The sequence below is a fragment of the Asterias rubens genome, unplaced genomic scaffold, assembly GCF_902459465.1.
Source record: "Asterias rubens unplaced genomic scaffold, eAstRub1.3, whole genome shotgun sequence".
NCBI lineage: Eukaryota > Metazoa > Echinodermata > Asteroidea > Forcipulatida > Asteriidae > Asterias > Asterias rubens.
In genome coordinates, this window is record NW_022985707.1 from 48,081 (window position 1) to 73,844 (window position 25,764).

The window sequence follows — 25,764 nt, forward strand, 5'->3', positions numbered from 1 at the left end:
CGTGATTAATCGGGCCACACGTATGTGAACTTGTTATGGACACGTGTGTGGTGCTGGAAATTTATCCTCTACCTTGTGAACAAGAATCTTGGTATTTCCAGGAGGAAACGAACAGTTTGATATTATTAAGTTTCAGTTAAAGGTACTTGGGCAACATTGTTTAAAACCAGTAACCGCATTTTGGGTGGCCCAACATAACGTAAACTTAAAATTTACAAATCTACATAAGTTTTCGGAAAATAGTGAGTCATCGGAAAATAGTTGGAAAGTTCTTTTTAAAAAAAAAAAATCACTGTTTTCGGATGTTCTGATCAAAATATGATCCAAATAATACAGTGTATTCTCCAAGAAATTTAAGACTTTACATTTTCTTCGTTGGAGCTGTGTAGTGTGTACACATTGTGTCTGCAGGAAGTCCAGGCTCGGTGGTTCTTTTTAAAACATTTCTCAACCTTGCTAATGAGAGTTAAGGTAAGGGACCCCTGTGCAATTGCAGTGTGACAAGGGCTAGTAAGGGAACATGGGGTTGGTTTCAATATAAAGGTTGATAATAATAATAATAATAATAATAATAATAATAAGACATTTGTAAAGCGCCTTATGCAAAAGCCTCTAAGCGCATTAAAGAAACAATAAAATAAACAATTAGAGAAAGATACAAGATACAAAATAGGCAAATTACAAAAAAAGAAGCTTTAAACAAATGAATTTTCAACACGGACTTAAAACATTGTAAAGTATTACTAATATTAGCTTGGCGAATATGCACTGGAAGACTATTCCAAAGAAACGGTGCGGCGTAAGAAAAAGATCTGTGGCCGTAAAAAATGGAAGAAGCTCTAGTAGCAGAAAGCAATGACTGTTGAGATGATCGTAAAGTCCGAGTAGGGAATAATGATGAACAAGTTCAGATAAATAAGCAGGAGATTGACTTGTTTGAGCCTTGAAAGTTAACAGAAGAATTTTGTAAACTGTTCGAAACTTAACTTAAGCAGTGATGAGCTCACCCTAAGGACTGAAGCCTAGTCTTGAAACAAGACGTTGTTACTCACGATTACTCAACTTCGCAATACTCCCTCTCCATAAGCAATTATTAGGTATGGTGGACACAATACTATGACACTATTTGGTTTGGTAAATTTGTCTGTAGACACCTAAACCAAACGGTGCACTGCTATAGTGTCCATCACACCTCAATAAGGTTAATTCTGCGCTGCCTATCGGTGGAGTAATCTCGCCATACTGTGTACTGTTGAATATGTACGTAGGGCGTATGGAAGAACATCTTGCACCAAGACTAACTGAGGCCTTAGAAATGGTTCCAGTGTACTGTCCCCATGAACCTGAACAAACCTGCAGCTTTACCATACACCATAGAGTAAGGACAGAAATACACACATCAACAACCTCCCTCTCACCCTAGGGCTGTGAACATGGTTGATTAATTACCGAATTGGGGTCAGGTGTCTTAGATATGGAGTCAATTTAGCTCTGAAGCATTGGGCGAGTAATTGATTGATTGATTAGTTTGCTTTATGGCTTTAATTATAACGAGGGTGACGATGAAATTTCTAATTACTGCTGGCTGTTGAGGATTACCAACGCTTGATCTGAGCGGGAATAATTGATGCAGAAATGCTGTTTGGTGAAGGTTATTTCCATGGAGAAGTGGGTCTCGGTAGACATGTCCCCATTTAAAATACATGGTGTACTTTTTGTAATTGTCAAATTGAAAGCATCAGATGTAGTTTTACCTCTATGGTAAAACCAGTTTACTAATTGTTGTGTAATGTTTTTTTTTCCGTTCGTCGGTTTGTTGTGGGTCTTCAAGGCATATGGCATATGCTCCTCAAGCCCTTGTGTTTGGATTTTACCTCCACTACTACATTTTCCCTGGATATATTATAATATGTCTCCAAAGTGGAAACAGTATTACGTTGAATTATGTTGACCTTAAAAATGTTATAATGAAATTAGGCTCTTGGTTGGGTCTTAGAAAGAAGGCACACACGATAAACCTTGGTCAGTAATTATCAGTACATCTACCAGACAATGTTTGATTGCTATTGTTGACTTGGTTTGAGTGTTTCATACTGGATAGGAGAACGAAGACCTGAAAATATATGAAAGCCCATTGAGGCCATGGCTTGTTTTGCCCCTGGTCTTGCTTTGGCCTTGATGCCCCTGCAAAATTTTCCCTGTGGACTTGAAGATTTTCCAATTGAAGTGCCCTTTGCAATATGAAAATGGCCTTGCCATCTAAAAGATCCCAGGCCTGAGAACGTCTATACTTGAGTGGTTGGAATATAACAACTTCTCCATAGAATCACAATGAATCCCTTCTTTGCATTCAGTTGTAAAGACAGAAGGGAAGAAAAAAAGAAAGAGAGACAAATCCATACTACATGTAACTCAAGTGTGTATTGATCCAATGCAAAGTCAGCAATGCAGAAAGGAATAGGGGGGAAATTTCACATGAATGTCAAATATTTGCTGTCTTGCCAGACTCTGACTCGGTCGTTCCCCCCCCCCCCCTTTCTCCCTGAAATTGAGTTATATTAAATCTGAGTATAATCAATGTACTGGATAGGAGAACAGGCCTGGAAAATATTATACAGAGGCCCATGCATGGCCGCTACTTTGTTGCCCCCCTGGTCTTGGCCTTTATTCCCCCTTAAAAGTTTCCCAGGCTTGCCAGTTGGAAGTGTGTGCCCTTTGCAAAATGAAAATGGTCTTGCTCTCCCAAAGATAAAAAAATACAGGCCTGAGAATTTCTTCACCTGAGTGGTTATAGTATGAACATGGCATGAACTTCTCATCTCCTACATGTATGATAGAGGAGAGCTCTATATTATTTACAAGACGCTCCATAAAATCACAGCGAACTCCTTCCAGGCACAGTTGTAAGGAAAAAAAGACAAAAACAGAAGAAAGAGAGAAATCAAGACAAGTCAATGCTAACTCAAATGTGTATTGATCCAATGGAATAGTAGGGGAAATTTCATATGAATGTCAAATATTTGCTGTCTTGAAACTGACAGAATCTAGCTCCGTTGTCCCCCCCCCCCCCCCCCCACCTCCTTTCTCTCTGAAATTGAATTATAATCTGCTGAGTATAATAAACGTACTTGGGTCTATTAAAAAACAATATAGGGGAGGCTTTTAGTACAATGTATTTAGATATCTGGAGAGAACATTATTGGGGCTTTTTCTGGGTATTTGGGCCTATTTGTTATGGGGCACTGTTCATTACTGAAGTTTTCAAAATTACGTGTTATTGTTTCATTCGTGAAGACACATATTGCTTAGTATTGAAAGGAAGAGAAAAAGAGAAGATTTAATTCATTCTAGAGGTTTGTACACTAGTGTACAGTCCTTCGGAGAATTCTAGACCAGAGCGCGATGAAAAAATAAAGATCTGCTGTGCTATAATGTCAAATGTCGGACCTACATGTACCTTGGTCATATTACAATGCTATGTAAAGTATAGCACTCTTGTCATCTTAATCATTAATTTAAGTGATAATTTAAAACAATGACAAACGGAGAAGAAACTGGCATGCCTGCATGGTTGCAGTTTCGAACTTATGCTGGCACTGACGAAAGACATAAAATGTTTACTCATCTGATGTTGAGTGTCATTCTTCACTTTGTTTTACAGGCTCTGTTCAAAAGAATAAGTGAAGAAAGATGCATCAAGATTTTGTTATGCAATGGTTGAAACAGTGGGCTGTTTTAATGCCCAAAATCAGGCTATCACATTGCTGCCATCTTCTGTGTGAATCCCTGCATACATGTACATAATGAGACTGATAATAGTTCTCATTTCCAAGGGGTTCAGACTACTTTTCCTTTCAGCCTCAGTTGGGTTACATTGGTTTGAATTTTAAAAGAAAAAAACAATTGTTGTCTTATAAGCAGGCATGGCAATCCTCCTTCTCTAATCTGATTTCCTACTCTTCAATGTTGTACAAGCCTAAGCCATGTAAGCCTTTTTTCTTAATAAAAATGCCAGGACCTACTTTTTTAGAGCAAAATATAACTCCTGTTGTACCCATAATTTCAAAGTCTTAGTGGGCATTATGATCGGGGACTATAGAAGGTTTTTGTGAAAATTACAATCTTCCAGTGATGAAACAAGTTCTTGTTCTGATGAAACCATTTTTTATGTTTCTGTAAAACCCTTTTTGAAAGCAAGAAGCCCACTCAGAACAGTTTATGGCCCTTCCTTGGTAATGAATCTCGGATTCATGCTTCCTGGTTAAAACATACTGCACAGCTTGTTTACAATGATGTACTGACTGACATGGATGCTGGTATGAACATAGAGAAGCATGGTATACATTACAAAGCCATTATCATTAGATGCTCACAGTGAAACGCATCTGAGGGAAGGAACATTACAAAGAGAAGGTTAGAGACCTCACACCTCAGTGGTGAGATAACACATGTGCCATATCACCACCCCCCCCCCCCCCCCCATGTATGTGTACAAACTGATTCCTGTACATTACATGTATGTGCGGTTGAGTCCATTGACTCATGGGGAAACAGAGGACGTCTCAGGTGCCCTGCCAGCTGATTGGCTGAACACTTTTCCCACAGATCACCGACTCCTAGTAACTTGGCTACGCACCTTCAGCTAGCTGTGCTTATACAATGCTGATACACACATACCCACATTGTTGAGGATGGTGTCATGCCCGAGAGTGCATTTTTGTATACAGTAATTTTTATAGGCTTCTTTTTAACAGTGTAAATACTACACCACATGCGGCCTATCTTGAACACCACATGTGTACTGGTATCCAAGGTGGCTTTGGATTAAGTTGGAGTGTCATTGACAGGTCATTTTTTTAGAAAACCTGCACATTTTATTAAAACCGTCTTTCGCTCTTGTGCTGAGGAATATTTGAGGTGAGTTTTTACAATAGAAAAATTATTTGCTTTATTTCCAACACTTAATAATTTGAGGAAAGATGTGAGCCATTTTAAACCATTTTTTGTGCTCCCTTTTTTATAAATAGGAAATCAGACAAAACCATTAGATGTATTGTGTAGGTAGGGCCAATTTACCAAAAGCAAATGAACTTGGGGCAAACTTCATAGAGCAGCAAAGATAGAACAATTTACGCAACAATTTTTTGCTAAGCACAACAAGCATGGAGTAAGAAAAGTGAGCATGGAATGCTAACCCCCGATGATAGGTACAATTGATTTGGTATTTCGATTGGTAACCTTTATTCTAGTACAAAGCATGATTTGTTGTACATACGCTTATCTACATGGAATTGTTAGGCTGAAGTACATGTAGCTATATGAAATTGGGGCTAGGGCATGCTGCATGCAAGCAATTGCGTCTGTTGGTTCTATGATTGGGCCCTATATACTATGTCATTATCAGGAGTTTAGTGCACAGATCATCTGCATAGACACAGTGAGTTTAATACTTTTAATACAAGTTTGATTTGGAGTTCTTATGGCATATAGTACTGCTAGTGGTATTGTTTTGTCAAGACTGCCTTGAGTGAAATTTTTTCTTGGAGCAGCTGAAGGTACACACTGTAACATAAGCCTGGATTAGAAAAGGGGGAGGGGGACGCCTGCACCTTTTACCATATTTGGACATAAGATTGAGGAGCCATATAGGTTGATCCTTATTCCTCCATCATCCATGATTGAGCTTATTGCAACTGTATGTTTAAATGATACCATGCAATGTACATAACGCGGATGGCTGCGCTGGATGATATGCAACCATATTGAACTGATTATGGAGCTATACTGATGAAGCCCATTCAAGGTCTTGTAATTAATACAAATAATTTATGATCATTGATTTTTGGAAAAGGAAATTTATTATTACCATCAACCAGTTCAACATTTGAGTGTTTTTTATTTCTTTAATTTAAATTGAAAATGGAAACTTGACAACCTGCTGACAGAATACTTGTCATTATAATTGCTTGTCATAAAAGAAAGGTGTTCTTGTTTTGAGGGAAAAGGGTAAAGATCTGTTCACAGGGAACGATTTCATCCAGCATTTTTTGCATCCAAAGTAGACACTATTGGTAATTACTCTAAATAATTATTAGCATAAAACCTTACTTGGTGACGAGTAATGGGGAGAGGTTGATAGCATAAAACATTGTAAGAAACGGCTCCCTGTGAAGTGACATAGCTTTCGAGAAAAAAAGTAATTTTCCTCGGATTTGATTTTGAGACCTCAGATTTAGAATTTGAGGTCTCGAAATCAACCATCTTAAAGGAATAAAGCACACAACCTCAGGTGGCAAGGGTGTTTTTTTCTTTCATTATTATCTCACAACTTCAACGACCAATTGAGCTCAAATTTTCGCAGGTTTGTTATTTTAAGCATATGTTGAGATACACAAAGTGAGAAGACTGGTCTTAGACAATTACCAATAGTGTCCAGTGTCTTTAACTGAATGCTAATGTTGAGCAGCCAATTGTGGTTTTTAAGTAGGGACTGATACAATTTATAGCATTTCTCTCTGATATACGAGGGAAATTGATCACTGTGTTTAGTTTGTACCATAATCTGACTCGATATGTCATTTCATTTGTCAATAAAAAATACAAAAAATACAAATAAAAAAATTGTTAATGGCGTGACACTTTTAACCAAGGTAGAGTCTTTCTAAAAAGGCGTTAAACCAATTTGTAGTTAAATAGTATACAGATCAATTCAGTTGGTTAAAGCAGTTTGCAACCGGCCAACTCTTTCATTCTTTTCTGATGAAATAAATCTCCAATTCTTGTCATGACAGAATTATATGAGGTGATTTTCTCAGGTTGGTTGGGCCTAAGGGTCACTGAGGAAGGAATTCCCACTGTTTTTCTTTTACTCTTTCGGAACCGCCCCCCCCCCCTTTTTTCAGGTACAAAAGATGAATTCTTTGATGAAGTGCTATACATCATGTACCTCTTGGTTGTGCGTTTTTAGGTGTCAAGGTTTACTGTGTGTACATACATTGAACCTTATTGTGACTATCAGCCTTTGTGGGTTGGTATTGATATGGTATTTGTGTAAGGACTGCTCTATTCAGACCCATACAGTAACAAGAATAGTGAACATGTGGGTTCCCTACTCAAGGCCCAATGCTGCTGAGCATTCCAGAAAAATTGTGCTTAAAGCCATTATACACTCAGTACAGAAAAGAAGAAAAAAAAGTTCACAGATTTACAAATAACTTACAGGGTTTACAGAAGGTAATGGTGAAAGACTTCTCTTGAAATATTATATCATGAAATGCTTTACTTTTTGAGAAAACATTAAAACTAAACACATCAACAAAAGTAAGTCCCCCCCTCAACAATTTGTCACATCGTAAGGTAAAACATTTTACCAATACAACTAATTAAGAAATCATTCTATGACATGTTTCCTAAGTGTTGTTAAAAAATGAAAGATGTCCATGAATTCATGGCTTAATGAGCTCAAATTGAAGACAAAATTGAGAAAGGCAGTTTTTGTCTTTCATTTGAGCTCATTCATCCAGGAATTCATTGACATCTTTCATGTTTCAACAACACTTAGGAAACATGTCATAGAATGATTTTTTAATTAGTTGTATTGGTAAAATGTTTTACCTTACGATGTTATGACGAATTGTTTAGGGGGGGACTTACTTTTGTTGATGTGTTTATATCAATTCTCGATAGCGAGAATTACGGATTTATTTTAAACACATGTCATGACACGGCGAAACATGCAGAAACAAGGGTGGGTTTTCCCGTTATTTTCTCCCGACTCCGATGACCGATTGAGCCTAAATTTTCACAGGTTTGTTATTTTATATATAATTTGTGATACACGAAGTGGGTGACTTGCACAATACTGTCTACCGAAAGTGTATAATGGCTTTGAAACTCCAAACACTCTGCCCAGAGTACTTTAAAATAATTCTGATTAAAAGGATTGAGGACTGTAGACCCAAACTAATAAATTGCTTACACCACTGTGCCAGGCATAATAATTACAAATCTTTTTTATAAAAGTCCAAACATTTTGATGTTGAGAGAGTGTAGAATTACTCATGTCTGGGCCCAATTTTATAGAGCTGCTTCAGCACAAAAGTTAGCTAAGCACCAACAAAATTATGCTTACCAGAATAAAGTTGTCAACTAAACTACAAATGTCACTGTACAATTTGTGACTCCTATCCTGCTATTTTGGCTTATAAGTAGGCAATTGTTTGAAAGCAATCTGTTCTGCCTAAGCAGGTTTATAAAATTGGGCCTTTTTGCCAAGCAAGAACAACAAAGCATGGTCTATATCATAGAACTGCTTAAATAAGCAAATAAATGGCTTTTATGCAATTTTTCTGTCAAAAGCTATCAATGAGCAGGATACCAGTCACATGTGTTACATTTGATCTAGTTGTTTTGGCTGGTAACCTGTTTCTTGGTAGCATTTTTTGTGCTTATCTACTTTTTGTGCTTTTTTTATAATCAACTAAATTAATAGTTTTACATCAATGTGCAAAAATTCTGCTTAATAACTAAAGAAGGTTACCAGCCAAACTAGACAAATTTCTTTTGTTTGCCATAGGTCTATCGTTTAGAAACTGATTCATCGCCTAATCATGGCCAAAACAACATTTTAGCTGTAAGCAATTTATTTCTTGCTTCAAGCAGAAAAATTAGGCCATGTATAAATAAAACAGGTCACAATGAACAGTCCAGGTTGTGTTTTGTAATCAACCCTTAATTGCTTTGTTTGAGGGCTTCAAGATAAGGTTTCAGATATAGCCTTCTCAGATACTTCTTGTCAACTATTTTGATTGATGATCTCAGCGCTTTTAGACGGAAATTGAGAATTTTTCAGAAAGACACATTAGTGCTGCACTTGAAAGTAAAACGGCACTTGTAAACTCTGGCAGACTCTGCCCTGTACTGTAAAGTGTTTCACCGCTATCAATTCGAAAAATCCCACACTGTCACTGATAATATATTCTTTGAGAGGCAAGGATTGTTTCATTTTGCAGAGGGTACTCCAAATAAAAACTCTGTATTGTATTGGGAAGGTTTAATAGTAAGTTTGGGATTCATGTTCATAGTTAAAGTTCTTTTTCAAAGCATTAATTCTACATCCATAAGTACTTCTGAATGTACATGTACATGTACACTACAATATATACAATCGTACAGATTCTTATATGAACTTTTCAGCTGATCATGAGATCTCCTCAAAACTTTAACACAACACTGCCAAAGAAAACTGCCAAAGTTGTGTGTGTTTTAACGTTTCCTTGGTGGTTTTTTTGCAGTTAACGTTCTTGGCATCCCATTCGCAATGGGATATCATTCTCAGTGTGTGAAATCTTGGAGCATACGCTGTTAAATATGGACAAGGTTGCACAGGGTGTATAATGTCGCCCTATGCATTATTTTTCATTTAACCCCATTCTGTGGGAAATCACCCTATACCACATGTCCAAATGTTTATATTCGATTGTTGTAGCCATAGTTTGAAGATATATTTGAAGATATAGAATTTTACAATCAAGCTCCAGATGAATGTTTTCCTGGAAAAAAGCTGTTTACTTGAGGCAAACATGTGGTGCCCTTGATCGCACCATTATCACCACTTGGCTCAAGAAACCATGCATAAATATTGTTAATCGACTCATAAGATAATATTTGTTTATGAGATTGTGTTCCCCTTGTGAGACGTCCCGACAGATGTCATTTAAGGCTTGAACGGAGAACGCCGGCGCACAAAACAGGGCCATAATGTAGACCCTCCGAAGCGTGTGACATGATTAGAGGGATTAAAGACCCATACAGAGTAGTGCTTACTAATCTAACCTGGGATTAGCCGCTGTAGTGTGTTAGAGAAGGACACTGTTCTGAAAGAAGTATAAGAAAGGCTAACCCTCAGGGGTTATTGACAATATGAAGTGGTATGGAGTAAATTGCCAAGGGCCAAGTACGCACCCTTGTGGTGTAGTTTTATTTGGAGACTGCAAATTATTAGACAATTTCGAAAGTGCACAGACTTTAAAATCTTGCTGATTAGTATACGAGTATCTTTTTGTGTATAAAACATGTAAGTGCATTGCACTGAACTTGACTATAGATTGAGGGGTTATGCAAATCTTGGACACTCTTACAATCTCTGAACACTGTTGTTACAGTACTTGTACAATTTTTACACTGTCAAAGCACTTGTACGGCACACTTTATTTGAGTCGCAGTACTTTTTTAAGGCCTGATGATGTAGGACTTTGTACATTTCATTTCTCACACCCACTCATATTTTGGCATAAAAGGGAAGAAAGAATACTTGAAATGATAAACTGACACATTTATTGAAAATTCTATGTATGTGACACGACTCGGTGTTATACATATTCTGACCCAATAATTCACAGAGGCATTAAAGACATATGCCCCCCTGGTCATTGCCTTTGAGTCCCTTAAAATTTCCCTGACGTAACTGAAATTTCCCTCACAAGTTGCAATTAACGAAAGGAAAAAATATCTTTTCCCCACAAAATTTGCTTTTCACAAGAATGTCCATACTTATCTAAAATAAAATCAGTAACCTAGCCTCGAATGGTGACTCATGTTGGGAGTGGGGGTGGTGTTGTCTGTCGAACTATTCATAATCTTATCTTTCTTCAGTTTTATTACAGCCATCAGTAGAAGAAGAACAAACATTTTCAGGCATAAATATGATGCTCACTCCTGGCATGTTTTTTTCGTTTTTTTCTTTCTTTTTTTCTTTTTTTCCCCAGTGCATTTTGTGTTAAAACCAGTATGAAGCTTTAGAATAAAAATGTACGCTTAATTGCTTCAGGACAAAAGCTCGAAGGAAGCTTGTAAAACCAAGGTCCCTCATAAAATCTACAAAAAATTGAAAACCAGGTTCCACAAATAACCCAAACGTGACGTCCATTAAAAAAAAAGCAGGGGAAGTGATTCATTGTATGGTAGCACTTATCTCTGTTGTTCTCTTATTGTGCAATTGAAGATCTTTGTTAGAAATACCAAGGCCAATCTTTCAGATATGTAACGGGCATGCATGAAATGAGTTGGAGAACGGTCTCCATTTAATGTAATAATAGGAGTTTTAGTCATGAACATTAGAACAACCCAGTCGGCCTTCGTGCAAAATTTTCTTTGTGTCAGCTTTTGGTTACTCAACAAAATATTTCAAAGCATTTCATGAACAACTAGTAGTGACCTGACAAGCAGAACTTGCCGTGTGTCAGCGGGGCTGCTCAAAATATAGTTCCAAACAATTTATGAACAACCAGTACTCGCAGCAGAACTTTCTTTTGTGCCAGCAGCAGGGTTATTCAAAATATTTCAAAACATTGTGAGTATGTTTTCTTTGGGTGAAAAGTCAAACGGTTGAGAGATTAAATGGATATTTAGTTATTGATTGTCAAAGTGTATTGTTAGGTTTTTGTATCGCTGTTCAGGCGCTCATACAGTTCTTTGCACACTCAGGGGAGCTTGCACCACTGTGGTTAATACATAAAATATAATGCGGAGAACATACAGCGGTTTTGATGGTGTATAGAATTACTTGTGGGTTTTTTTGTAAGTAAATTGATTACATCCGTCTGTTTTTTCAAAGGTTGAAGAAGTGGGCGGAGACTTGCCTCATGAGGAAGTCACCGCAAGAATGTTTTATTTCAGACACTACTCTCAGACAGCCGTCAACGGAATAGTAATAATTTTTTTGAAAGGTTGAAACACTTTTTGCTCAAAAATAGTGTCTTTTAATGGCTTGTTTTAATCACTTTGCTTGTAATTTGCTTTGTTATTGCAGGATGTATCCACCTGAAGATCTTTCACCAACTGTAGTTCATCAGTGAATCTGCTGTTCTTGACTAGAAGAAAGGAAAACCATCAAAGTGTCTTCCACTGTTGAGATTCTGAATCTCTCTCTTTCTCTCCAAAACAAAAATCTCATTTCCACTCAAGAGACGATGTCTTACCTAATTGTAACATGCCGCTCTTTGCTGTGGATGCTGGTGAGCATCGGCATCGTAGCGATGCACGTATTTGCTCTCATCACACCAGAATGGCTTCACAGACAAGACAAATCCTTCCTCAGCGCCCTGGTATCGTCGACACCCAGCACCACAACACTAAACGTCACACAGTCCAATGGACCCGATTCAATTATATTCCGGCAGAGCTCAGCACTCGGACTATTAACACGCTGCTCTGAGACTTACTCCGTAAACCCCGCCATCGTGCTGGCAGCGGATGGTGTTGCCAACATCACAGAAGACTGTGAGTGGATCAGAAACTTTTCGGAGCTGCCTATCTGGCTGTGGAAGGTGACGGTTGTCTTCTACTGTCTTGGGGTTGTCATCCTGGCTTTGGTTGGTGTCATAGCGGTGTTCAGCTTGTGCTTTAAGAGTATCTGCAGGAAGAGCCTCTTCACGGTGTGTGGACTTGTACAAGCAATAGCAGGTGAGGCACCCCCAGTCTTTTTGGCGTTCAAAAACATTTCTGTTGCTCCCACTCCCAGGGGGGATTTTACAAAGAGTTAAGACTAGTCTTATCTCCAGTTAGGATGAGTTACTCGTTCTAAATTAGGACTAGCCTCAAGTTTGTAATATCTCCTAGGACTAGTCTTAAATAAGGACTATCTTTGTGAAGCTAGGTACTTCACTCTTGAAGGATCACAGCAGTTTCCCTCTGGTATTACAATATTTTTACAGGAACCTTGCACTGGGCGCCACGACAAAAGCACAGGGCACCACGTCAATTGGCTTTTGCTGTGGGTGCCATGAGCTTTTTTGAGGCCTGCACCCCAAAGTCCCGAACGTCAACTTTTTCAAAAACATTTTATTCTAGTTTTTTTATTTTATTCGTGGAGAAACAGAATCAGCAGCAGGCCTAACTATTTGTGAAGGCAACAGAGGAAATTGCCCCTGTAAATGCCCTGATCATTGGCTTGGTGCTCCTTGTAATGTTCAAGTAGAAATTCCAGTGTGGTGGCCTCAAAAGTTTTCTTTTTTTCACCATTTTTATGTGTGTAGGTGTAAGGTACATCTAGCAAGAATTTAAAAGCACAGATGCCGCTGCTTATGCGCTAATGTTGCCTATTATTTAATTTTGGTTTTAAAGTCACTGGACACTATTGGTAATTGTCAAAGACCAGTCTTCCCTTTTGGTTCATCTCAACATATGCATAGTTAACAAATCTGTGAAAATGTTAGTTCAATTGGTCGTCGAAGTTGCGAGATATGATTGAAATAAAAAACACTATTGTCACACAAAGTTGTGTGCTTGATTTTGAGACCTCAAAATCTAAATCTGAGGTCTCAAAATATAATTCGTGGTAAATTACTTTTTTCTCGAAAACTACTCCACTTTTGAGGGAGCCGTTTCTCACAATGTTTTATACTTTCACCATCTCCCCATTACTCGTTACCAAGTAAGGTTTTATTTTATAAAATGATTTTGAGTAATTACAACAGTGTCCATTGCATTGAGGATAGCCAATTATTGTTTGAAGAAAAGTTGTTGGGTTATTGCGTACCGGTAGTTTGTCTTGAGAGCACTGTCACTCATTATCTCTCAGTCTCGGGGCTTTGACCCTAAGGTCCAGTTTTTTGTTCTTTGTCTTGGCCTTGGTGTTCCATGCCTAGCCTGGACATCAACACTGGTGTATTGTGTACACAACATACCATTCTCTTTGCAGTATCTAAAGGACCACGAAGGACAATGCTGCCAAACAATTAAACATTTCAGAATGGGCTCTCACATAATTACAAGATCACAGTCACATTTCATCATACCACTTTAATAAATAGATCAATGTGAAATGCACTGAGAAGAGCAACGACCTGACATGGTTGTTGTCGCATCAGATTTAAGTTTAAAAATCTAAACAAAGACATTTCAGGAAATAATATATATGGAGTTTGCTGACTAACACAAGATTGTGGTTTTTGTATAAACCCCCGAAAAAGGATGACTGTTTTTTAACTTCATCCTGTTTTGAAGAAAATACATGTTAGGTGGGAAAAAGATTACACCCCCTTCATTGCCCTTTGATTTACTGTGACCCCCTTTGACCTCCCTTGACCCCTCGATCCGTGATGACCCGTACCCTTTTCATCAAGTATTTTCTCAGGCCTGCAGAGTTGATATTCGGTCCTCTCTCTGAATGGACAGGATTTAGAGGAGTTTGTTAAAAGTGTAGGGGAAAGTGGGGCATGGTTTTTAGGCCTAATCGGTGAAGAATAAAACTGGAAAAGTTCGCTCCTTCGTTTACTCTGCCCTCAAGATATGTTGAAATAGTGCCAAGGTTGTTGCTTTGAATCAACTAAGGAATGTATTAGGTGTGGACGTTTCTGACAATGACATTGAAAACAACTGCTGAATCCTGAAAGGGTTTGGGTTTTGTCACAGTAAATTTATTTCCATCAGGTATGTTTTTAAAATGATAATGTTTCAAGGTGAGAAATTACAGACTTTTAATTTTATCTCCATTCAGATTTGTTTGGGGGTCTGATTGGCCATGATCAAACAACAAAATGTTGTAATTCTTCAGATAAAAATAAGTTGATCTTTGATGTAGGTCCTACTTCTCTTGCACTGTGAATGCCAGTTTTTTGTTTAGTTTTTTTTTTTATAACTCTAGCTAGGGGTTATCAAAAGGTGGACATTCCATAATTTCAAATATTATATTCCCTCTGTGTGTGAAGTATCAGGCCTGATGCAGCCCCTTTCACACGAGAGCAATGTAGCAAGGGTCCCTTGCTAAACTTGTAGCATGGTTGTAAAATTCTACAAAATGTACCTCGTGTGAAAGGACAACAATTTGTTGTTTGTCCCAAGTTCTCTTGCAAAATATTGTCAAACATTGCCACATGTTACAACCATGCTAAAATGAAGCGAGGGACCCTAGTTAATTTGTTATCATGTGAATAGCATCCTTAAAGTTTTGGAACTCAGACAAGATAGGACTCAATTATCAAACTCTCTCCAGAGAGACCACCAACAACAATAGGTGGTCCAATACATTGTAAATAAACAACAATAGAATTAGGAAACGCGTGAACAAACAATTTGCTTTATAATTGTGCCCAAATTGTACACATTACCTTGTAAACTGATTGACATTTTTACCTGAGACAAGATAAAACATTCCAAACCACCCAAAACCTTTTCCCCTTTTATCTAACATTGCATGGTGACAAGGCGAATAAATTTATGTGACAACACCCAGTTACATCCTTAAAGTTTAACATAGCAGGACTTTAAATAACACTGGATCAAAAGCCCACGCAAGGCCAGTGATTTTAGCATCAGACAGGTAGGCCTAACCTCAAGACTGGACGAAGTCCGGTGATCTTGTGGGTATTTTTATCAAATGTGTCGGCCTAATAATATCTTTACAAAAAAGTTTATGTTCACATTCTGACTTAAAATCTCTTTGAATTCTGTTGAGCATTGAATTCTTGAGCCAAATGAGATCAATCTTGTCTTTTAGCTAATCCAAATTATCAAAATCAAAATAGTTCATATTAGTCTGTGTAGATTTGTTCCCATTTTGATTTGGTCTTGTGAAAAGACTTCTGCACCAGTTAGGATTTTAAGCTACAATCTCTGCGGTCTTTCAGATTTTCGCACAAAGTTTAAGCCATGCATTGGGGGAAATGCTGCAAACATGTGGGTGTTCATGAAGTTTAAAAACTTTATTAAACTTTTCATAAAGTTTCTAAAGTTCCATACTGTGTTTACAATCATTGTTGAATTTTTTTTTTTATAAACCGTCCAGTTCAAATTTTAGGTTTTGGTTCTGGGGCATATTTTGTACAGTAGAGTTTGTATCTTTTGTACATTTTGTCTGCAGCTAGTAGTGATATTGAGTGATTCCTTTTCTGTAGGGACTTTTTCTTATGAAGGCCACACATTGAAAAGGTCATTGTCCTATATCTTGATAACTTACCTTGTGTACATGTGTATGTATTCATCCATATAGAGTGAGTCAGGTACATCGTCAAAGAGCCGATGGGAAATGGTTTGCGGCTTTGTAGATTGTATATTTCCTGTTGTCTCTGAAATTGTCAATTTTATCTTTATTTAGGATGGCTGGAGTCTGGAATATAAATCACGTAGGCCCACAGTCTGTATAAAGGACAAGTGAACTCTAATCATATTTGTGAGGTGTTTTCAAACATTTTTTCATTCAAACAGTACTTCTCCATTTTATTGGGCCAGAAGTGTGAATCATGATTCAGTCTTGAACAGAGGCAGGCAACGAAGGCAAATGCCTCGATGCTCCCTGGTCATTGACTTGGTGCCCGTGAAATGCTGCGCTGGAAATTCACAATTTCCTCATAGGGTGCCCTTAACCCTTGCCCTTTCGAAAACAAAAAATAAAACCCTGATGATTCCCAAAAATGTTCGAATAATTACAATGTGCACAACTTTTGCACAGCCTTTAATTTTGTCAGTTGCTTTCTACCTCCATGGTTGCTCAGAAAAATAAAAAGTTCCAAGCTCTTCAAAGATGAGTCAGATCATGAGATGGCCTTGATTGCAGCTTGTAGAGTGTCCAGCAAGAAATGTGTGACCACATGGACCAGTATCCCCTGGTGTTACAGTAATAATAATCTAGCAGGAACAATGAGAGTGATTGTTGTCATTGTGTCACCCAAGTAGGTTCCAGTTAGTGGTGTTCAGATGAAGTGTCTCAGGCTGTGGATGGTGTAAACACACTGGGCCTTTATTGGTGAAGGTGTTAATGCTGGGCCAGTGTTTGTTTATTGATGTTGTCTTTACAAGGTTGTCCCTGGTTTACCACAACTGGTTTATAGCTCTGTGCCACAACTGTTTGTGGTGAGAAATATGAGCCAGACATAATGTGCTGCCCTGGGCATTCACATCAAAGTTGAGGATGGGTTGTGGGGGGAGGGGGGGGGGGGTTTACTTCCATGATTGACTCATCAACTACTCTCTTTATGAAAAAAATAATGAAAAACCACTCATTTTGTATGCCATACCATTCTTGCAGAGAGCCATATGGTGGACAACTCTTTTAGAGTGAAAGAGGTACTTTCAACTCGATTTAGAGTGAAGTTCATACCACTTTCACTAAAAAATAGTGACACTGATGGACTTTCAATCTCAAAAGAGCGAAAATGACACCACTCAGACAAGAGAAAATGTTTCATTCTCTTACATGAAGAGGGTATACTCACTGTACAATAGCAGGTACAAGCATGCAGCAACAGTACACTTGACCATTTCTTCTATTTGAATGAAAATGCTTCTAAAAAGCCCCTTTCAGTTTAAAGCCTCTTTCAGTTTCACGCTACTGTTTAAAATCTGGAGAATCACCGATTCTCAGTGTGGAGGAAAAGTTTAAAGGCACTGGACACTATGGGTAATTACTCAAAATAATTGTTAGCATAAAAACTAACTTGGTAACATGCAATGGGGAGCTGTTGATAGTATAAAACATTGTGAGAAACGGCTCCCTCTGAAGTAACGTATTGAATTTGAAAGCTCAGCTGAGGTGCTATTTCTCAGCAAGACCTGGCCTTATTTCTCAGAGCTGCTCAAGAAGTTAGCAAAGCAGAACACAATTGAGTTTACCCTAACAAGGTAGCTAGACGAAACACCATGTCATAATGTACCATTTGCTATTGTTTTCATGTTTATTTTTGCTTAGCAGAAAATATTCAAGAAGTATTTTTGTTTATTGGTCGAGATTTTCTTTAAAAAAAACACGTCTTGGAAATGAATCAAAAGTACACTCCTCTTTCCCCTGAAATGACCCCCTTTTGGTTTTGGTGGTTTTTTTTTATTCTCTTGGAGCCACCCAGCAACAGAACACCTGTCTTACAACATTTCCTGGACTCCTTTTTCGGTCTGAGCCAAAATTAAATAAAATCAATCTCAAGAAGTGGACCAATTCCCCGAAGAAAAACTTAATGCATTTGCCACTCCTTCCAGGTCCTGAAAATCAGTCCCATGGGTTTGGACTTATTATAAATTTTGCTTGGTTTTCTTTTTTTTTAGGGTAAGTTTTCTTGTACAATAAAAATGGAATGACCAACATGGGCTTTGGGGGTAGGGCAAATGGTTTTTAAATTGTTCTGGGGGAGTCCAGTGCGGGTGTTTACGTTTTATTTGCGTAGAGGTTTTTGCACTTGGAGGCAGTTCTTCTCCCTTGTGGGATGGACGAGGGATTAGTTCTGAGCAGCTGGTTGTAGGACCTATGAGGCGGGTTTAGGACCTATTTCTTCACTACAGAAACGCATGTGAGTCGACTGGGTGATATGTGGAGCATACCATGGTCTTGGCTTATGGGTGATGTATTGGGCTGCCCTCTAGCCTGTACTTTTTATATCTTTTACAGTTTGACCTTAGCAGACTTCGTGTGGGAAGTAGGTGGGAAAAGGTGGTGAGATAAAAATTTGTTAAAAGTTGAGATAAGAAATGGAATCAATGAAACTGAAATAACCCTATGATGACCCTCTTATTTTTTGCTATTTCTGTCCAACTCCAATTAGTCACAAACTCTTGACTACAGTGTGAGGCTGTTTTATACATAACAGGCCTGATACTTCACGGAGGTAACGGAGGCAATTGCCTTCATGCCCACTGGTCATTGACTTGGTGCCCTTGAAATGCTACAACAGAAATTTACAGTTTCCTCATACCGTAGGGTGCCCTTTACCATGGAAAAATGCCTTGATGTCTTTGCCCTTTTAAAAGACGAAGCATACAGGCCTGCGTATAAACAACAAACGAAGAAAATAACAAAATCTGGAGAACAAAATTGGAAAGTTAAAATGCCACCACGTATACTTCAAATTTGCAGCACTCTATCTGCAGGAGGCTCAGTGCATATTTAAGGGCATTGAATTTCGACAGTCACTGACCCTTAATAACACACCTATTAAATGTAGCTGGGCATTGCTTGTTTTGTCTAATTGCACTACTTTTTTAAGCCTAAAAAACATTTAGAAACTTTTAATTTTGAAAATGTATTGTTACATTAGTGTGTATGCCTATGCATTATGTAGAAGCCTTTCTCATGGAAACAATGTATTGTGACAACATGACCTTCTCTTATTTCTTTAAGCAAAAGACCTCACTTTTGACTTCCTTCCGGTTTTGTTGAATGAGCCTTCTTTAAATCTCCACTTTAGACTTCTATCTATTTTTGAAGACTGCCATCTAAAATCCCCACTTAAAACCATTGTATCCCCTCTTGCTTTAAAACCCTCTGTTTGTCAGTCAACACTCACCCATATAGCCCAGGACAACACCCCCATTCAATTTATAAGGCACTGTTAATGTTCCCCACGGTGACCCCCAGGATTCCCAAATCCCTTAGAAGTGGGACATCCGTGTGAACTTTCTCCTGGAATGAGGGCATGCATTCAAAGCTCAAGTGTCCATATATAATGTTGTAGTCAGGTTTCTTTGTTTTCTGTAATTCCAGGGGTTATCAAAGGGTGAAAATTCCATGTTTTAAGAATCAACCATATTTTAGTGTGTCTTTGGAATGCTTATTTGTGCTAATGTGATAAATACATACATACCTTTGGGGTCCTGTATGCTTCGTTTTTGAAACGACAAGGGAGCCATGGCATTTTCTCCTTGATAAAACAATCATATCATACGGAAATTGTAAATTTTAAAGCATTTTTAGGGCACTAAGGCAATGACAATTAATTGCCTTCCTTTGCCTCTGTGATGTATCAGGCGTGTCTAGTTCTGACCATAAATTCATGGATCTGCTGATTAGAATGTTTGGCTTAACAACTCTATATTGCTTAGCAAGAATGAGGTGGGCATAACCGTACAAACCAACACCATATTGCATTTAAGCTGAGTGCGATCACGCTGCTCAGCAGAACTTTGCCTTTTTCTGTACATAAAATAATCCCATAATTCTGTGAATGTGTGAGAAATTATTACAAAATCCTCAGCACTCTCCTGATCGAGTGATAACTGATGTAGGGTGACATGGCTGCACATTTTCCTTGTTCAAATCGTGGTTCAATCACTTCAATAAAGTCACAATTCAAACACATGTCTGTGTTTCACTGGCAATTGAAGCACATGTTTACAAAGTCAAAAACCAAACAAGCGCATGAGACCTAAGGAGTGCCTTGATACTAGTGGCAGCAGAACTCATGCTTGAAAGTGACCCTTCTTAAAGGCACTAGACACTATTGGTATTTACTAAAAAATAATTGTTAGCATAAAAACTTATTCGGTAACTAGCAATGGAGAGCTGTTGATAGTATAAAACATTGTGAGAAACAGTTCCCTAATTTTCCACGAATTTGATTTCGGGACCTCAGAATTAGATTTTGAGGTCTGGAAATCAAGCGTCTGAAAGCACACAACAACATCGTGTGACAAGGGTGTTTTTTCCTTTTATTATTATCTCGCATTTTCGACGAGCAATTGAGTTCAAATTTTCACAGGTTTGTTATTTTGTGCTTATCTTGAGATACACCAAGTGAGAAGACTGGTCTTTGACAATTACCAATAGTGTCCAGTGTCTTTAACCGTAGAGCCAGTGCTTTAACTTTCCTGTGATCCATCAAGCCTCTCCTGAATTCCATCTCCATGATGAATTGCCTGGATCCGAAACCAATACTTGGTGCTGGTCCATTATTACTCCTCACTAATAACCCCAGTGTGTAAACTCAAACCAGGGTAATATTAGCCAAGTGTAAACAAGAAAAGGACTGGCTGCTTATTTTAAAGTCAGGGGATATTATTCAAGGGGGATTGTGTTACAGCTCGACCTGATGGATTAGAAAGCCTGGCCGCTTAATTCCACTTCAAATCCCTGGGTTTAGGCCAAGGATTGTGAACAAGGGACAATATTTTGGTTCACACTGGATTGTCGGAAGTATCTTGAAACTGAAAGGGCCTGATATCCTGACACTTCTTGCCAATTATGCGCTTTATGACAGTGCGCCCTTAGCACAGTTTTTTAAGGAGTGCAAGGAAAATGGGTACATTCCATTTCTATTCCCAAACTCTATCAGATGTTTTGACACATGTTATAATATGTAGTAAGGCTAGGAGCATTTGGTTTTCTGGATAGTAACAAACACTTCGTTGTGGCACCATTCTTTTGTCAATTAACATAATTTACAAAAATTTGTTACTTATTATAACTTCTACAAAGCCAGCAATTTCTTTGGCCGACTCTTTCCTTTTAAAAAAAAAAAAGAAAACAATGAAAAAGGCTCTGTTTCTACTTGTTTTGACAAAATATAAATGATGATCAAATGCTTTTTTTTTTTTTTGGCGAGCCTTAAAAGATTGGCTGGTATACTTACCCGGTCATTTCACACTAGAGCAACTTAGCAAGAGTCCTTTGCTTAATTGTATCAATTAAAGGTTGTAAAATTTTACAAAATGTACCTCCTGTGAATAGACAACAATTTTGTGTAGGGTCCAAAGTCTCTTGTAAAATCTTGTCCAACATTTGCTACCCCATGACACCATCGAGCAGAGATATGGATGTAACTCCATACCAAGAACGGTGAGAGTTGGTTCCTGGTCACTCGTTAGTCACATCATACGCAGCTGTCACACACCATCACACATCGTGACGGATGAGCGCTCAGCTGGTGTAATCGGTTTGACGCCAAACTGGGGTAACGGCTAACGAGTATAGGAGCTTAGAGCAGGAAGAGAAATCGCAGACTTTCCTCTGAATTCAAACTTTTTAAGTCAGCCTGGTGAAGAAAATCATCTAAAAAAATTCTACTTGTAATGTAATGAAATCCTGTTCTCTAGTGTGGAGAACACTGTTCCTAAAAAGCTCCGAGAAGTGCATAATGATTAACAAGCTGAGTAATTATCCTGTGATATTTAATTTAAAATTAGATACACTCGTAAAATATGTGTGACACTGTATGAATACTTCTCTTTTTGTATAAATGTGTGGTTCTGAGATAGGGCAGGGCCCCTTTGCTCTAGAACCAACACTCACAGTGTACCCTGTGTATGCATGGTCTGTTTGTCATCACACAGGCAGGTTGTCAATTATTGACTAGCCCATCACTTGGGGGGGGGGGGGCTGCCTGAAGAAGAAACCTTTACTAGCCTAGCACTCAGCACCACAGCTCTCTCTCTCTCTCTCTCTCTCTCTCTCTCTCTCTCTCTCTCTCTCTCTCTCTCTCTCTCTCCACTATACAAGTGTTTGCTCATTGAGCAAGTGACTCCATGTTAAATGTAAATTGAGCTCTGAAAGCCTCTCAGAATTGCTTTTTTAGACACCGAGCTCTATGTCCACGCTTTTCTTAGATTGTACATTAGGAGAAGCCAAACACCTTACATAATGGCAGGAAGCTCTCCTGGAAATGACTTGACTGATTTTCATTCACACCATGAAAGGATCTCATTAGCCTAGCCTAGCCTTGCCTTGCCGCATTAGTCTTTTATTCTGTTCATGCCTTCCAGTGATACCTCCAGACACATAAAGTCTCAGGCTTCACGACCTTTCAGTAAAAGTGCAATACTGAGGAAGAAGGGTGGAGCTAGACTTTGGTACAAGACGCTACTGTTGCTTATTTCCCTCTCGCCAATAGAGAGCGCTATTACTGTGAGAGAACTTTTATCACTGGAACATCTTGCCAATTTCGTAGTAGTCTGGTAGCAGTTTTCTGGGTGATATCGGTTCAATGTTGATCGTTGCTAGTCTGTGCATAGAGCAAGGACAAGAATTTTAAAAATATGGTGTGCTGTAGCCGTTCGCTAGATGAAAGTGGTTCTTGGTGGATTACGGTAAATTTCACAATTAAAGTACAAAAGTTGCAGTTATGGAACACAGGAATTGTTAGTATCAAAGATTTTGAAACTAACCCTTTTGAAAATGAAAGCTCAGATTTGTAGTTTATGTTCCTTACATATAATTAATCCTCCAAATTGTTAAAGCTTGTGAAAAATAGTTGATTGAAGTATCATGTGAAGTGAAGGTAATAGCAGATGAAGACAGACACCTGAAATCACTGTTTACTTGTTTTGTTGGACGAAAATTAAATTGCCCGAAAAACAAAATTCACAAAAGCTCTGAAAAGGTTGTTTATTAACATTTTTTGTTTTCACCAACAATGCATACAAAACCAAGACTAAGAGATTTGAGAGATTTGCAGGTTTGCAAGACAATTCAGAAAAATGTCTACAGTACAGGGCAAAAGACCATCTGGCTTTCAATTCAAACCATTTTCATCAAATATTTTCAATCACAGAAGGAGACTCCATTTCCTTTCCCCAACACTCCCTCAGGGCTCTTTGAATTATCAGTTAAAGGGAAGGTATTTGTTTGGTAATCACTCTTAAAAGGGTTGGCAAGAAAAAAATGTTAGAAGGCTATTTTTACAGCAGCTTTCGATTATGTAAAGCATTTTGACAAACATTTTACTTCAAAGTAATGTGGTTAAGTAAAAAAAAAAGATAGCAGATTTTATAAAAAAATACGATTTGAATCTGAGAAGCATTGACGTTGTAATGCTTTCTCTGCCTCAAACTGTGTATTCCTGTAGGGATAATTATTTGCGCCAAATTTTCAGCGATATCTCAAAAAAAGAGACCACCCTTTGAAAAGAAATGTTCACAGTTTAGTTTTATTGTATACATTTATTGTATCTACATTTATACATGTATATGATTAAAGGATTTGGGTACTTTTTGTAACACAAAACACAATGACCACAGGTTAACATCAAACTTACACCATTTGAAGATAATGATAGTAGAAAGCATACCTTAAAATATTAGATGCTGAGGTGCTGTAGTTTTTTAGAAATGAGTAAAACAATGTCATGAAAATACGTTTTTACATGCTAAAATATAATTCGTCTCATGATCAGTAAGACAAAAATTATTTCCATGACATTGTTTTACCAATTTCTCAAAAACTACAGCACCTCAGCAAGCAATATTTTCAGGGAAGCTTTCTACTGTTATTATCTTCAAACTGTGTAAGTTTGATGTAAATCTGTGGACATTGTGTTTTTTGTCCCCTAAAAAGTACATAGACCCTTTAAAACAATCAAACCATTCCCCCTAAAATAGACATACTTTGCCTTTAAAAGCCCCGAGGTAGAGGAAGCCAACTAATACTTTGTCCCTCTCTCTTTTTTGATCCTCCCTGCAGGTCTGATTATCCTCCTAGGCCTAGTGATGTACCCAGCAGGCTGGGGTTCGGACGCAGTGGTGGAGCTCTGCGGGTCAGACGCTGCACCCTTCCAGTTTGGCAGCTGCTCCCTCGGATGGTCGTTCTTCGTGGCCGCCGCAGCCACCGTCCTCACGTTTGCGTGTGCGGTGCTCTCCGTCCAAGCGGAGATTGCCACCGCCAGTGATGACGTACAGGACGAGATACTGAAGGGAAAGTATGTCATCTGCCTCCCTTGATGACTGCAAGGAGAACCACAGATGTGCTGGGGATGAATGATTCTATTCGAAATGGAATCTGCAGATGAACATGCTTAATGTGTCGGCATCTGTTTTTTATATTTTATGATCAGCTACAACTCAAAACTCGTAAAGTGTGGATTAAGGTATAGACCCGGCGTTATCTTATTAGAAGAGGGTACAATGGCAAGAAGCGTAAGATAATCTTCCTGTGACGTCTTCATTGCATTAAGCTGTCATTGTGAAGAGTGATCTCATAAGGATTCCATAAAGAGAGCTCCTGCAAAATTGACAATTAAGAGTACATCTTCCAAAGCTGGGATAGTGGCCTCAGGAAAAGAGAGAGATGCAAATTTTTGTAAGAGTTTTATATTCTCGCTACTTTGGTCTGTGGAGGCAAGTGAAGTTTTTCTATCTTTATAAAGCAACATGCGCGAACCTGAACAGAGTTTTATATTCTCGCTACTTTGGTCTGTGGAGGCAAGTGAAGTTTTTCTATCTTTATAAAGCAAGATGCGCTAACCTGAAAAGTGCATCGCTACTTTGGTCTGTGGAGGCAAGTGAAGTTTTTCTATCTTTATAAAGCAACATGCGCTAACCTGAAAAGTGCATCGCTACTTTGGTCTGTGGTGAAGTTTTTCTATCTTTATAAAGCAACATGCGCTAACCTGAAAAGTGCTTAATTATGGAATGGTACATCACATTTCGCCAGTCAAAGTTTACATTTATATTATTCAGATTGCTTGAACCCCTGAAATGTAACACTTGGAAGTGCAGGCATTATCATCGCTAGAACAGTTTTCACACCCGGCTTGAACTTGTGTATCCCCCTTTACAGCTCAACAGTGTTTCACAATCACAAAGTCTGTACATAAACAAAAGTATAAAATATTGTAAACATTTCATATAAGGCCGAATAAAAAATTAAAAAACAGTTGATCGTCCCCGCCCGCATCATTTTTTGGGGCCGCTCCTTTTTTTTTCTTTTCTTTTTTTTTCTTTTCGATAAACTTTTTTCTTTTTTTCCCCCTAATTTTTGTTGGCCTAGAAGCTTTTCCCGAATGTAACGCTATGCTCTCGACCACGTGTAACTGTCTGTTTCATAAATCATAATTAATAAATACCTTGGACTATTTCAAGTCTCTGATTGGTCAAACCTGGTCACGTGGGGAGTGTTAACGGTCGGTATAAAGACCGGCTTTGGAAAATAGAAAATAAGTGACCCCTAAATCAGCATACATTTGTCCATATATGGTCTTGTTTACAGCGACATGCTACATGGCTCTGAGCTAATGCGCGCGTTTTAATGCACAAAGAACAGCTATCGTCCAATCATTTGCCTCCTTTGACCCC

General features: G+C 38.3%; 1 protein-coding gene across 3 annotated transcripts in view; it reads left to right on the forward strand.

Moving 5' to 3' along the window:
* The window catches only part of LOC117305892 (LHFPL tetraspan subfamily member 2 protein-like), a 29,767-nt gene extending 5,341 nt beyond the window's left edge, over positions 1-24,426 (forward strand). For 2 of the 3 annotated variants that reach the window (XM_033790781.1, XM_033790780.1), the window contains exons 2-3: positions 11,810-12,462; positions 24,155-24,426. In XM_033790781.1, coding sequence (XP_033646672.1) covers positions 11,970-12,462; positions 24,155-24,411 — 750 coding nt within the window. In that variant the 5' untranslated portion in view covers positions 11,810-11,969 and the 3' untranslated portion in view covers positions 24,412-24,426. Of the gene's footprint in view, positions 1-4,703; positions 4,918-11,809; positions 12,463-24,154 lie in introns of those variants that run through there. The other variant, XM_033790779.1, reaches the window with a different exon arrangement.
* The last annotated feature ends 1,338 nt before the right edge of the window (positions 24,427-25,764 follow it).